The 15493-nt window shown below is 34.9% G+C and overlaps 1 protein-coding gene across 7 annotated transcripts in view; it reads right to left on the bottom strand.

Moving 5' to 3' along the window:
* The window catches only part of DIAPH2 (diaphanous related formin 2), a 992113-nt gene that overhangs the window by 467208 nt on the left and 509412 nt on the right, over positions 1-15493 (bottom strand). For all 7 annotated transcript variants that reach the window (XM_026483534.4, XM_057313012.1, XM_026483533.4 and 4 more), the window contains one exon: positions 12436-12537. In XM_026483534.4, the coding sequence (XP_026339319.2) occupies positions 12436-12537 (102 nt within the window). The remainder of the gene's footprint in view (positions 1-12435; positions 12538-15493) is intronic.

Genomic DNA, 15493 nt, shown 5'->3' with positions numbered 1-15493 from the left:
TCCAGTCTGATTGCAAAGCTTGACATGGGACTTGGTCTCACAGCCCCAAGATCATGACCTGAGCCAAAACCAAGAGTTGAACACTTAACCAAATGAGCCACCCAGGTGCCCCAAAACTTTAAACTTTTATGACTACAATGTTTAATGAAGACTTCACAATAGAGGTGATATTAATGGATAGAAAAACAAATAGAGAAAGAGAGCTTGAGCCAGAGAGAGAACAAACCGGAACCAAAAGGAAGGTGTAGAAAAAAATACAGTGTGAGAAAAAGTTTATAGTTAGGAACACACAAGGTATATACCTAGGGGCAAAATTTGGACTGAAGTACCCAGAGTCCATGTCAAGGCCATGCAGGTGGAAGCTAACCATATCAAATTCTTTATCTCCATGAAGGCAGAAATCTCTTCGTATATGTTTGCATGGGAATCTAAGTTTCTAGATGTTTTTCTGCCTTTCTTTATGCCTCTACCACTCTCTCCAAATCCCTCCCCACTTTATTTTTCCTTTGCTTTCATTGGTAACTGGCATCATTTGCACATATACATGTTTCTATCACTTTATATGTGTAGGGAATAGTTTTTCAGGCTCTCTGATGGTTAAAAAAGCCCTAGAGCTACTTTGATCAAGTGCTAGTCATGATGTACATGACTGTCCTTCTGGCCATGCTTTGTAGGACTTGCAGGTTCACCAGGGTGGCCTTGGTCCCAGATGAAGAAGTAATTTAAAGCCTTACGCTTACTAGTCTCACTTCACTTCTCTTACTACTTGTCTTCCTTCATTCATATTTTTACCCTTTCTGGGGTTTGTATTTCAATCTTTGGACTACAGAATGGATTTAACCTATTTTTTTTAATACTACCTCTAACTGAAAAAATGTGACCAAAAGTGTAATTGCATAATAATACTAAAATAATAGTGATTAACATTTATTAAGTTCTTTGTGCCAAGCATTTTTTCTGCATATATATTACAAATATATATTAACTGATTTGAGTCTCAAAACAATCCTAGGAAAAGGTTATTAGCATTAGTCTCATTCTAAAGATTGGGAGAGCAAGGTAGAGAAATACTAAGTGATTTATGCAAAGTCAAGTTATATGTTAAAGACTTGGAGATTGGAACTCAGGCATTCAGGTCACATAACCCAGACTCTCAACCATTACACCACAATGCCTCTTGAATTCATATTGGGAGCAGTATGTATGATTGGTTGAAGGAGAGATAAGTGGCAGGGAGAGTATTACTAAGTCTTCAAAATGACCTAAAAAACAGGTAATGAGCTAGGATGTTGATGGTCGGAAGGGGTAAGAAGCAGTGGATATAAGAGACAGAATGAAGGACGAATCAACGGGATCTAGCATTAGCTATGGGAGAAGATAGTCAAAGATGACTCCAAGGTTCTAAGTCTGTTGTGGCGTAGAACACTGTTGGCATTAATGAAGGCAGAAAGATGTGCTGGTCTGCTGTGGTTTACTGTTTGGTTTGTTGCTTTGTTTCAGATGAATTTGTTTACCCTGATCTGCTGCTGCCTATACTATAGCAAGGTAATCAGGAACCAAGGCAGTGTAGGTGCAGGTAAGGTGCAACTTAGTAGCAGATTCAATTAAAGACTGAATCAAGAAACTTTCACATTGTCTCACTGTGTGAAAGTAATCTACCTAATTTCTCCAGTCTTCAGTTTCCTCATATACAAGGTAGTGGAAATTCCTGTGATCAGTCTTGTTTTGATAATTAGACAGGAGCCAAATAAATGATCCATAAACATTACCTCCTTCTTTTTCAATCTCTGCTTCTAGAATTGGGAAAAGGTGGGGTAAAGTGTGTTTGAGCCACAAATAAAAACATCACTTGGGGGGCGCCTGGGTAGCGCAGTCGTTAAAGCGTCTGCCTTCGGCTCAGGGCGTGATCCCGGCGTGCTGGGATCGAGTCCCACATCGGGCTCCTCTGCTGTGAGCCTGCTTCTTCCTCTCCCACTCCCCCTGCTGTGTTCCCTCTCTCGCTGGCTGTCTCTCTGTCACATAAATAAATAAAATCTTTAAAAAAAAAAAAAAAAAAAAACATCACTTGGCTCTTACAAAAAAAAAAAAAAGCATTTAAGTGAACTTGGTTTATCATCCTCTCAGACATTAATAGTATATTTTAGACACTACTAGCTTTCCACTATTAAGGCTCCAATTCTTGGGATCATATTCAAATTGTGGTGAACTTAATGTAATTCAACACCATTCCTTGCCTATATTTTGACTTGAAGAATTTCTTAGAATTGTCTCTTATTTTCCATCCTCAACATTCAAGCGTAAGGCTTATGAACTTCAAGATTGATTTAGTAAAACAGACTATTTAAATATGCTCTCTGGGGACACCTGGGTGCCTCAGTTAGGTAATCATCTGCCTTCGGTTCAGGTCATGCTCTCAGGGTCCTGGGATAGAGCCCCGTGTCGGGTTCCCTGCTCCATGGGGAGTCTACTTCCCCTCTGCCCCTCCCCCTGCTCATGCTCGCTTGCACGCTCTATCTCTTTCTCTAATAAATAAATAAAACCTTTAAAAAAAATAAATATGCTCTCTGATCCCTGCAGATTTTCCCCCTCCAAATCTTCACATATATAGTAAAATGACACCACTATGACAGGAAAATGATATTCCTTTCTTGACATTTTTAGTCTTAGGTATCGTATTTGGTAGCATCTGGAAATTTAGTCCTTACATTTAGGAGGAGATAGGTATTAGAGTTGGCAGATTTGGGGATTTATCCAAATAGATTCTGTGGAGATAAGGTTATTGATAAGGAGAGTACATAGGGAGAGGAGTCAGAGATTGCACCGTGTGTAGCACTGAGCACAGAGTCCTGCGTATATTAGACATTCAAATATTTAAAAGCACTCCTTAGCTGACTAACCATTTTTCAGATTTCCCAAGCAGGACAGCCAGATTGTCTATTGAACAAAATTAACAGTGAATGATGATGTTTTACTGTCCCCCAAATAATGTCTTCAGCTAAGATATCAAACCAGAAATGCTAGGGAATTAACTTTGTTGAACTGTTATTACTGGATATAATCTATCACCAGTCAGCCCGATTTTGGGAAGAGGTTGTACATTGTAAGGGGTCAGAGATGCCCTTGGATCTGGCAAAATTTCTTCATTCATGAGCCCTCTAGAACAGTTTAGCTCATAGCAGGTGATAAATATGACAGATGACTTAAAACAATAATTATAAAATGAGTGAATGTATTCTTTCACACAAATAGGAACTCCAAATTCAGCAAAGTGCTGGATGAGGGAAAGGATGCACGGTATGAAAAGGTATCATAGTAGGCTGATATGGGTAAAGGGGGAGGGGAGTACCCTAACTCCCACATAAAGTAATTTGCTAACACATGGGTCATCCCAACAATACTGCCCTGGCTCAATCTGAGTCCAAGTGCAGAGCCCCATATAACTATTTTGAAGGGTAGGTTTGAGAGAAAATTTTCCCTAATCCTCAAAGAGGGAGAGAAACCATTCTCTGCTTTCTCCAGACTTACAATGCAAGTTGTAGTGGAAGAAAGAGGGATTTTGAATTACACAGACCTGGACTTGAACTACAGTTCTACTACTGTCTAGTTTATGACCTAGTACAAGTTACTTAATGTTTGTTAGACTTCATTTCCCCATTAGTAACATGCATTCCTTAAATAACCTGTGCAAGTTGCAGCAGGACTTAAATAAGATGCTATGTGTAACTCTCCTATTATAGTAGCTGACAATGTAAGCACTCTAAAACAATACCTATTATTGTTATCATCCTCTTTCTTCATCCTCAAAAATAACCAAAAAGAAACCATGGTCCCTAATTGTTCTACCAAACCTGAGAGAAAGTTTCTCTTATCCACAATTAAGGAACGTGTTTTCAGAGCTCAGTGAAAAACAGCACACATTATCTATCAAACACACTATAAATATTGTGCTGTGCTCCCTTCAGCCGGTTTTAATGCATAATATATACTTACTATTAGAAATGTTGTCATTGAAAATGTGTTAATGTGAAATCAAGAGACTATGGAGGAGGTGAAGTTATATCCATCTCTTAACAGTAGCCACAAATCAGTATGCATTGATCATACTAACAGAATTTGCTGCAATCAAAAGTGTGAATTTTTACGATCAGGCTAGGTAAACAGATAGATAAGAGTTGAATCTCCATTACAGGATCCAGGTGTATAAGGGAATAACTAAGCATAGAAATAATAGGAAGCACCGAGCAACATCCCCAGCCACAGATACAATTATTAAAAGGCTCATGTCTCATAAAGGCACTTGAGTGTACTTAAGTGATATAACTAAATAAAACACAAACTTGACTGAAATACATGTTTGTTTTTAGCTGTGCTCCCTGGCAGCATTTTAGTTGACTGACATTCTTTGTTTTATAATTCATTCCTTGAAGTACTGTGGGGTGCTGACCATGGTGTTGTATTATGAAGGGGATTTATTTGTGTTGTGAGGTACTTGTCCATCAAATCACATCAAGCAGCTATCATTTCTTCAGCTGATCTGTACTATATTTTAAAAAAATACACTGACAGCTTTAGTGAGAGCAGCTACAAGTGGGTTATTTCCCCAGAGTTAGACTGACTTTTGCTTATACAATTTAAATTTTATACACTTCACTGCCTATGCAGCTGGTGAATATCGATCTACTGCCAAACTACTGTTAAGAATCGAGAGAGAAAAAAAAAGTCACAGGTGTAAAAATCATGTGTGAAGGAGGAGGAAATAGCCATGTGTCACTCCTGCTCCCATGTGTCACCTGCCTTTAAGGTTATTTCTATTATCTTTCTTCTTGCACTAACAAGAAACATACTTTCAACTATCATCATATGCAAACATAATTATCTTATAGTCTCTTCAAAATACAATGTTAAGAATTCATTGGAATTAACAAATATGTTTGTAACAAATATACTTTGTTATAAGACATTTGTCCCAAATAGTTAAATACTATTAGGACTCATTGCACACTGAAAATACAGAATAATTTGGTATCAGTGACTATAATAAAGGTTATGATAATGAAGACACATTAAAGAAGGGTAGATTTAAGTTAGACAGCAGGCAGAACTGCCTATACAAGTTGTGAAATCCAGACTCAATGACTGAGCAAAACGCTGCCTGGAACTATGGAAATATAACAAGAATATCCGTGATTCTCTAGTAAGTAATTTTCTTATAGTCTTTTAGACAATAACCTCCTCAAGGGCAGGATGTCTCCTGCTTATCACTGTACCTTCTGCAGTATACCTTGTAGCTGGACGGGACAAAATAACCATTACGAGGGCACCCAAAGATAAGAGCCACAGTTAATCTATAAAATGAGGCTTTGGAAAAATAAAGTGGTGCATAATGTATACAGTTGTCAAATCATGGTGTTGTACACATGAAACTAATATGTATGTCAACTATACTTCAATTAAAAAATTTTTAAAAACTATCAGAAAAATAATGATATGCTAATAGAGAATACTTCCCCCAAACATAGTGATAATGTGAAAGTTATGTATCAACAAACATCTACTAGTCTTTAGTCTAGAATAAAACACAGTAACAATGTCTGCCCCAAAAGTCACTGTAAACTCACGAGAATCACACTAAGAATTTGAGAAAATTTCAAAAATCCTTCTGAAAACAACTGTTTGAGGCCAAGAATGGCCATCAAAATGACTGCTATGGTATGATGTTGTATTAGGGATTACAGAGAAACGGAGGAGGAAAAGGAGTTAATTTCTAGTTTTTAAACTTTAATGAAAAACAATCAATAGCAAAACTGATTCTTATCCATAGACCTAATCTGAACGTTCAGGTTTTAGGTGTTTTTATTTTATTTTTTATTTTATTTTATTGCAAAAGCTGATGTAAATAAGCAATCCTGCTACAAAATGAACTATTAGGAGAAGTTGATGAAATGAACAAAAATATGAATACATGGATTTGAGAATGAGTTATGGTGAGTTTTCTTTTACTTGGTCTCAAAATTATCAAACCAGTTTTTTCATCAGATAAAATACACATCTAGATATAAGAGCTAGCATTCATATTTACAAAAAGAATGAAAACAGAAAAAATCAAGGCATTACATATCAAAACACTGAACACTGAATGAAAGCATATGAAAAAAAATGTGATTTTCCCAATAAATATGCAAACCTGAATAATGGTTTAATATTAATGGAACAGAAGAGCTACAACTTTACATCTAAACTAATTGCCTTTGATGATATGTGGGAGAGAAAAAAAGCTTTTAAAATTCTCCTTTTCACCTGGTGAAGCTATCTTGAATAGAGCTTATAAGCCCTTATGAGGCTTTAAAAAAATGAAAAAGCACACTGACTTTATATTTGTACTTCCAACTATAGGCATAAATCTACTCCTTGTGCCTTCATGTATTTGTGTAGAGAAGGAAAAAAATTAAATGTGCTATCAGCAATATCACATAATCTGTGCTTTTCATTATGTTTTTATGTACAAGGTTATCTCAAACATTTTTGTTAGATTATAGTTGTAGAATGTTTTTAATTGAAAAATATGGGTAATTTTAAACTCAGAAAAACAAAGTACTGATTACTAAAAGAACTAATTATTGCCTTCTTTTTCTCAGAAGATGTGTTAGTTTAATAGATACACACAGTATGAGTCTCCATCCTCAGTGCAAGACAAGTGGGAATTTCCATAGCTCTGAGGTTTGAGAACAGCTGAGCTGCAAATACTTTCTGAAGAGTCTAGAAGCTCCTGCTGGGGTTCTAACTGGCAAAGCTTTCAAAGATCTGCGCCTTTTTTTTTTTTCCAGTAAAAGTACAGCACATAATTACAATGATGTACCAAATTCAGTTCTGTGGGAGGAGGGTTGGAGGACAAGTCAGTGGGACGCTAAGCAGACAATCTACCCCCCACCCACTACCACCAAAGAAAAGGAATATTGATCATAAAAGGTGTGAGAACTAGCATATCGCTCTTACCAGGTAGTCTGCCTCTAGACAGAGGAAACGTCCCTGGGCTTTATTATTTGTTTCTTTTTTTCTTGTTTTCCCTTTTCGTTTCTTTCCATCTTATTACATATGAATATAAGCAAGCCCAATGATGTTGCTGCTAAAAGGAACCAAAAAGTTTAGAGAAAGCTTAGCAGCCCAGTCCCTATTTTTTTGACTTTCTTTCAAAAAGTCAAAGCCAGATTTTTTCCCAAGTTTTGCCAATTTTATTGTTTTTTATTTGATGATGAGAATTTTAGTGACTCTTGCAGGAATAATCTCACTTCTGGCATATGCCTATTACTAACTGATGAGATTTGTTTTTATCATTCAAGAAATTATATAATAATGGAAACTCTGCAGGGCAGTGGCAGAGATTATAGGAATGAAATTAGGAAAGAGTATTGTTAGAGAAGGCACATAAAGAAAAGTTTTCAAGAAGGAAGCTAAACTCTTCAATGTTATCAAGTGCCGCAAGGATACAGAATTAAACAGGACTAAAATGAACCCACTTGATTTTGCATTCAAGCTATACATGCAGCAAATATATATTAAGCATATACCATGTGAATAAAAGTAGTGTGATGCATGCACTTGAAGAAGTTGCAATCTAGTGGGGGTTTAAAGACATTCAGTAAACAACCTCACAAATAAATGTTTAAGAACCATGATAATTTCTAGAAAGGAAAAGAAAAAAAAGGGATTTTAATAGAGAGTCTTAATTTTGATTGATAGGCAAGTGAAGGTATCACTGGGAAAATGAACTTAAAGCTAAAAGTAGAAGAATAAACAGGAAAGAGGCAGGCAAGAGCCTGGTGAATTCAAAACACTGAAAAATAAAATACAGTGTGGTTGAAGTATAATGACCAAGAAGCCAAGCAACAGGAGACACAAGTGGGAGAGGTAGTAAATTCTGGTGAGGAGTTTATATTGCAGCCTTAGTGCCATACAAGAAGACTGATGCTTTAAGCAGATAAACAATATGATGCAACACAAATGAACTCTAGAAATGCTACATTTGAGGCCTGTGCTGAGACTGACTTGGAAAAAGGCTTTTGCATGAGTGGGGAAAACAAGCTAAAAGTATATTATAATTGTTAAAGAAAAGGATGACGTTGGCTTGGGCTAAGCCATAATGGCACAGATGAAGAGTAGATCTGATGTATATTTTATATGCAGTTAGGAGGTAATTAATGACCTCTCTTAGATAATTTTCAATGCATTGTTTAAGGCAGAATTCTGATTACTGTTTGTTGAATAGTGTATGAGAGGTAAGGAAGTAGAAAGCAAAAGGAGACTAATCTTTGAAAAAAACAGGTGCTAGGAAATAGCTATCAGGGACTTCAGAGTCAATAAATGATTTTTATTCATCCATCTATGCAGCTATCAATTTATTCAGTTTTAGGCAGTGAGTGACTTGTGTTTTTGCTTTTTTTTTTTCTGAAGAGAAAGTCAAAGTGCAGAATGACAAAGAAGAGGCAATAAAATAACAGAAGTATAAAATAAGCAAGAGATAATAATGCCCAGAGGTACCTGGGTGGCTCAATTTAGTGTCGGACTCTTGGTTTCTGCTCAGGTCATGATCTCAGAGTCCTGAGACTGAGCTGCACATCTGGCTCCCCACTCAGTGGGAAGTCTGCTTGAAACTATCTCTCTCCCTCTGCCCCTCCCGCTGCACACCTGCAAGCGCACATGAGCTCCCACAAATAAATGAACTCTTTTAATGCCCAAAAAAGAAATAAGTAAATTACCATGTAGTAGAGCATCTCACACACACATGCAAAGACACACACACACACACACACACGCTGGAACAGTATAGCAGTTAAAAGCACTCTATCTCTTAAAACAACAACACTAATTTGAAAAGACATATATGCACCCCTATGTTCATCACAGCATTATTTATAATATCCAGGATACGGAAGCAACCTAAATGTCTATCAATAAATAAATAAAGGTGTGATATGGTGTGTGTGTGTGTGTCTGTGTGGTGTGTGTAGATATAATATTACTCTGAAATCCTGTCACTTGCAATAACATGGATGGACTTGAATGGATTATACCAAATGAAGTAAGTCAAAAAAAGAAAAATCTCGTATGATTTCACTTATACGTGGATTCTAAAAAAAAATGAATAAATAAAACAATAACAGACTCATACACATACAGAATAAATTAGTAGTTGCCAAATGGGAGGGGAGTAGAGGGATGGATGAAACAGCTGAAGGGGATTAAGAGGTACAATCTTCCAGTTCTAAAACACGTAAGACACAGGGATGTAATGTACAGCATAGGGAATATAGCCAATAATATTGTGATAACCTTGTATAGTGACAGATGGTACCTAGACTTTTGTGGTGTCCATTTGGTAAAGTATATAATTATCAAATCACTATCTTGTACACCTGAAATTAATACACTACTGTATATCATTCTTCAATAAAATAAAATTTTAAAATTAAAAAAATGGATAAAAACACCGTCTATGAAGTCAGAATGCCTGGGTTTGAATTCTGCATCTACTACTTACTATGAACCTTGGGACAAGGTCCCTAGCCTTCCCTAGATGGGGTTTCCTCATTCATAATATGCAGCTCATAAAAGTGCTAACCTCCTAGGGTAATGAAGAATACATAAGATGGTGCATGTAAAAATCCTTAACATAGTATCAGATATAGTAACTCTTTAACACATTTTGTTTCTATAAATAATAATAGCAAAAACAATAATACTCATAATAATAAGGTATCCCTTTTTCTGAGATTTGACAGAGAACAGGTTAATAAAAGATATGTCTAGAGATAGCCTTGTAGGTAAAAGAGATACTGGAGGTTCTAAAAGCCTAAGTGCTTTCCTTTTTCTCTGGTGAGTACGAGATTACACTGTTGGTGTTAAGTGCAAAGAATGGAGAGGGGAGGATTGGAAGACCTGAAGAGAGCAGGTAAGATATGGTTTAGCTGCTATGGAAAATGAAAGGCCGCTGAATAGGAACAAGTAAAATAACTTCTGAAATGGCAATGAGAATCCCACTGAGGTAAAAGCTAAAATGTCATAAAGACACCAATTCACTCCAAAGAGAACAGGGAGATATAAAGCCACAGAGTTAGCGGCACAATGAGAATACTAAGGAGCTCAGGCTTTATTCTCTAAATTCCAGGAGACACTGAAGGTTTTTGATACAGAAATCACATGTTGGATATAGATATTTTAAGTAGACTACACTAGTTGTATCGATGGGGGAATTAGCAGAAGTGAGACAACCAGTTTGGAGCCTCTCTCATTACTGCAGATGATTCGACACATTTCTGAAATTTTCCTAAATGTAGGCTGTCGATATATTTTGAGGATTAAAAAGTCTTTGAGTGTATTCACAATGAACTTAATTTAATTTTAGCATTGACCTGGAGAAATACGTTTTAACATAATTTTTACTTTAACAGATCTAAAATACACTATTTTTAATCTCAGGCTCACACTTGGGTTTAATAATTGTCCTATAATTCAGTTCAATAAACATTTCTTATCTATTGTATATAAGACATTATTCTAAGCACTCCAGTACATTTTCTCTATAAATAATAATGGCAACAATAATAGCAGGTACTTAAAAGACTGGGGCCTATCATTATTTCTAAAATATTTTCCTAGATATGAGATTATCTAAACTTTGTTTGGCAAATCCTGATGGATACTACTTTCAGTGATTTACATAGCACAAACTACTTTGTGATGTCCTTGACTTTTTTCCCTACAGACACGTAACTAGGGATGGGGAGAGTTAAAATAGGAGGACCAGGTGACTTTATATTCACAGTCCCAAAATTATTTATGGTTATGTGCATAAACAAGAAATGTCTTCCATTTTCTATTTTGCTTTTAGTTCAGAAGGTATATTGCTTTTTATGTCCCCAAACTTCATTTCCTCAGTGTGGCACCAAGGATATTCCTCTTGCAGGACTTGCTTGGCAAACTAATACATCTTCCAAGATAAACTGCATTCAGAAAAAAAAAAAAAATGACTTCAGAAAAACTGTGTAGTGTACCTACTGTAAAACTCATGACCATCATGACACATCTGAATTCTCAGATAGTATATGGCCTTGCTTCAATTATAGTATGAATTCAAGCAGCTTAGGTTTCAAATGTGGAATTTGGTCTAGAAAATTTTATTTAATATTGCATTAAAGCACTGCTATTTAATAAATAATATCTAGCCAGTTCAACTGAATAATTTGCCTAATTCAAAAAAGAAAAAAAATCTTCCTCAGGTACCTTTACATTAGTTCTACCTCATCCCAAATATACATTCCTGATTTTCTTTTCAAGAATTTGACAGAACCTTCCATATCAGTACATGCAATGCCATATCTGAGAATTAATCAGCTCTGAATATGGGCAAGCAGTTATTGCACATGTTCAAAAGGAATGTTCTCTGTCCGATCTATCACATTTTGACTTTAAACAGGATTTTTAAATTGCAAAGTACCAAATCAGATAAATTAAAATATATGACTATTAAAAAGGCAATAAAATATGTGAATTAAACAGTATTTGACTACTAGTTCCAATGGTAATTTTGAATCTTAGTATTCAGATATGAAATTGTTAGGGAGCCAGGGTAAAGTTGGCAGCCGTAGTATAGCTGCTCATCCATACAATGAACAATCTTGTATTGAAAACCTCAGTGAAAAACATTTTTTCTCCAATAAATTAAATAAATCAAAATTCCCTCTTCCCCATATTTTGCCCATTATTTCAATAGCAGGTTTGGGGAATGCTTAAAACATATAACTATAATCTTTAATACATAATTTATATCGAGTCATCTTTTGTATCCCTTAAAATGAAGAGGGGATGAGGAAACATAACTCATTCCAATAACAATTTAATCATACCAAAGCATTATATGCATTTATGAGATTTTCTGCCCAACTGAAACAGTGCATTTAAAGCTTTCAAGTAATTAATGACACTCTATAGGAAATCTAAAAATTCTTGTGCTTTCTCTGACAAAATAGATATATAACAAAAAAGTTTTTAGAATATTGCTATTTAATCTAGTTTCGACTCTATTATTTAGCCTAAATTGGGGAGAGGGGGCAAATTCTAACATCAAGATCTAAATAAAAGAAATAAACAGCCAATACAATAATATATACTACTTTTCATATATTAATAGAATTAAATATCGACACAAGTATGGAGGAGATCCCATGAGACATCTTCAGGTATTCCATGAATATAAATCAAAATTTCTTTATTTTTCCAAACCATGACAAATAATAATAAAGGTTTTTCTCCTGACAATGTTATATTTAATTATATAGTTACACAGTTTGAAAGAAATCAACAATTAAAATGTCCTTTTCACTGTTTCTGACAATTATTACATCACAGCTGAGTTTGTGGGCCCTTATGCTAGATACGTACCACAACTCCAAACTGCTCGGGCTCACAGAGGTCATTATATTCATTCCTCAGCTGTGCTAATTCACTGAGTACTTTCTGCTCAGGAAGATGTTTTACAAGGTTCTAAAAAGAAATAAGAGTACAAAAATTTCATATTTTATTATTAGGACTATTAAGCCTGCATTAACAACACTAAAAGTGATTAACTAGGATAGTAAATTTCTGATTGCGATTCTTTTATAGCAGAATCACTGCTACAGTGTATACTCCCCTTCTCTCTCAAATAAATAACCAAAAAATGAAGTACAATTTAATGTGAATAAATGTACAACTGTGTTTGCTTTCCATGCACTGCAGTACATAAATGATAAATAAAAAGATCATATGGAAATAAATGACAATGCATAATTGACTAACTTTCTGGGCCTTAAACCTATATAGCATAATTTTTAAGCTTCATTTTCTATCAGAAAGTCAACTCATTTGGAAAACATAAAAATAATATATAGAATTAAATCATGTGTAATAATAATAAAAGTCAACTCTGTTCTTCATAATTGGCAAAATTTAGAATAATCTTTAATCTTATAAACCACACCAAGCCTGTAAAAAAAAATCTCCCATTATTTACAACGTATTTAAATACACAATGCATTCCCACTTCAATGGAGAACCAACTGAAAGTGATGAAGTCTGATACATGTTCAAGTTTGATGCTGAAGAAAATCAAAATTGATGACTTCTCAACCTAGTTTATCTTGGATTATGATACAGTTCTAATTATCATTACATCAGCATGCAACCAGCACTTTGGGGACACACATGGGATTTCAAAAAACATATCAAAGGAAGAAAAGCAGGAAAAAAAGATTTAAGAAAGTAGGGTTGACACAAAACAGCAGAAAACTACATTCTAGGGATTGGTCCCACCACCAAAGCAATCACCGAGCCAGAAAGAGTAATTTAAATAAACTACATCAAATCACTGAAACCTAATCGGATACTTACAAAAAGGGAAGTGTTTGTTGAAGGGAGACACTGCTGTTCTCTGGCAAGAGAACAACATGCACAAAACAGATATCAAACCCCATTCCTCAGCACCACTGTGAAGACAATGCCTGAGTCCTTGAGGGGCTGGCTGATGCCAGGGTGGGCAGTGAGGCTCATGTTATACAAAATTTGAGGATGTGCATTTTGTTTGGTTTGGCAGTTCCCTGAAGGGCCAGTGCAGGTGATTGCCTTGGTTTCAACCCTCTTAGGTTGCAGTAGCTTCCCCAGATGGCATCTATCAGAAGACTTAAATAGAAACACCTTCCCTGCTTTTTGGAACCAGACATTTAAGGAAATCTTTGTCAGATTACTGGCTGACAGCAGAGATAATAAAATCCTAAATCCAGTAACCACACACAAAGAATATATAGCTTGCAACAATTGTTTGGAGAAATTACAAACAAATAGCTACAGCTCTCAACAAACAAAAATCAGCAGTCTGTGAGGAGGAGAAAAACTCAAATTCCAGAGTTACAATATACTCAAATGTCCAGTTCTCAACAATTAAAAATTACAAGGCAGGCAAAAAACAAAAGAAAACAACAACAAAACAAACAAAAAAACAGGAAGGCATAAGCTACACAGGAAAAAAAAAAAAAAGAATATGATAGAAATTATCCCTGAAGAAACTCAGATTTTGGAATTAATACTCAAAAACACTAAATCAACTGTCTTAAATATGTTCAATGAGCTAAAGAAAACTATGAACAAATACATCAACTCTGAGCAGGACCTGAAAGAAGTCCACACTGAGACACAATGAATCGAACTGCCAAGAAAGGGAGTGATTTTAAAACAGCAAGAGGTAAGTGAATTGTCACATTTAAGGGATCCACAATAAGATGAATATGTGATTTCTCCAATGTAAGCAAAAAGGCAGAGGGATAACATATTTAAAGTCCTGAAATTTAGAAAAAAATAACAAACTCTCAACCAAGAATTCTGTATCCAGCAAAACTATCTTCTTTTAAACGATGGAGAAAGTAAGATATTCCCAAATTAACAACAACCACAACAACAAATATAATTTATTGCTAGAAAACCTGTTCTGTAAGAAATACTAACAGAGGTCCTACAGACAGAAATAAAAGGACACTAAACACTAACTCAAAGACATAAGAAATAATGAACAATTATAAAAGAAATTACATATGTAAATATAAAACCCAGTGTTATTGTACTTTTGGTTTGTAACTGTTTCTATGATTTATAAGGCAAATGCATAACACAATAATTAGAAATCTATGTTAATGATCATACAACGTGTAATGATGACAAATCCTCTCCCACTCCCCCTGCTTGTGTTCCCTCTCTCGCTGGCTGTCTCTGTCTCTGTCGAATAAATAAATAAAATCTTTAAAAAAAATAAACAATATAAAAGGGAAAAATATGTACAGGAACAGTGTAAGTTATTAAAACTAAATTTGTATTATTAAAATGGGTTGTTATAAGTTTAAGATATTAATTATAATCCCTAATGAAACTAATAAGAAAAATAACTGAAAAAAACACAGAAATAAAGATGGGAATCAAAATAGTAGGCTACCAAACAAACAAACAAACAAACAATTAAATATAAAAATACTAACAGAGAAATCAAGGAACAAAAACATGTAAGAGGTACAGAAAACAGCTAACTGGCAGAACTAAGCCCTTCTCTAGAAATAATTATTTTAAATGTATATGAATTAAATTATCCAATTGAAAGGAAGACCTTGGAAGATTGGATTTAAAAACAAACATATTTATCTATACACAGTCTACCTGAGACTCAGCTTTAGATAAAAAGATACAAAGAGGTTGAAAGCAAAAGAATGGAAAAACATATTTCATGTAAATAGTAACCACATACACACACATACACAAAACCAAAACTGTGGTGCCTATATTATTGTCAGACAAAAAGCCTGAAATAAAAAAAAGTAACAAAAGACAAAGAAGGATATTCTATATTGATAAAATTTTTTCAATGCATCAGGAAGATATAAGCAAATGCCCAACTAAAAGCAGAGCTCAAAAACATATGAAA

Source organism: Ursus arctos, chromosome X (assembly GCF_023065955.2).
Source record: "Ursus arctos isolate Adak ecotype North America chromosome X, UrsArc2.0, whole genome shotgun sequence".
Classification (NCBI taxonomy): domain Eukaryota; kingdom Metazoa; phylum Chordata; class Mammalia; order Carnivora; family Ursidae; genus Ursus; species Ursus arctos.
This window is presented reverse-complemented; position numbering and strand designations above follow the sequence as displayed.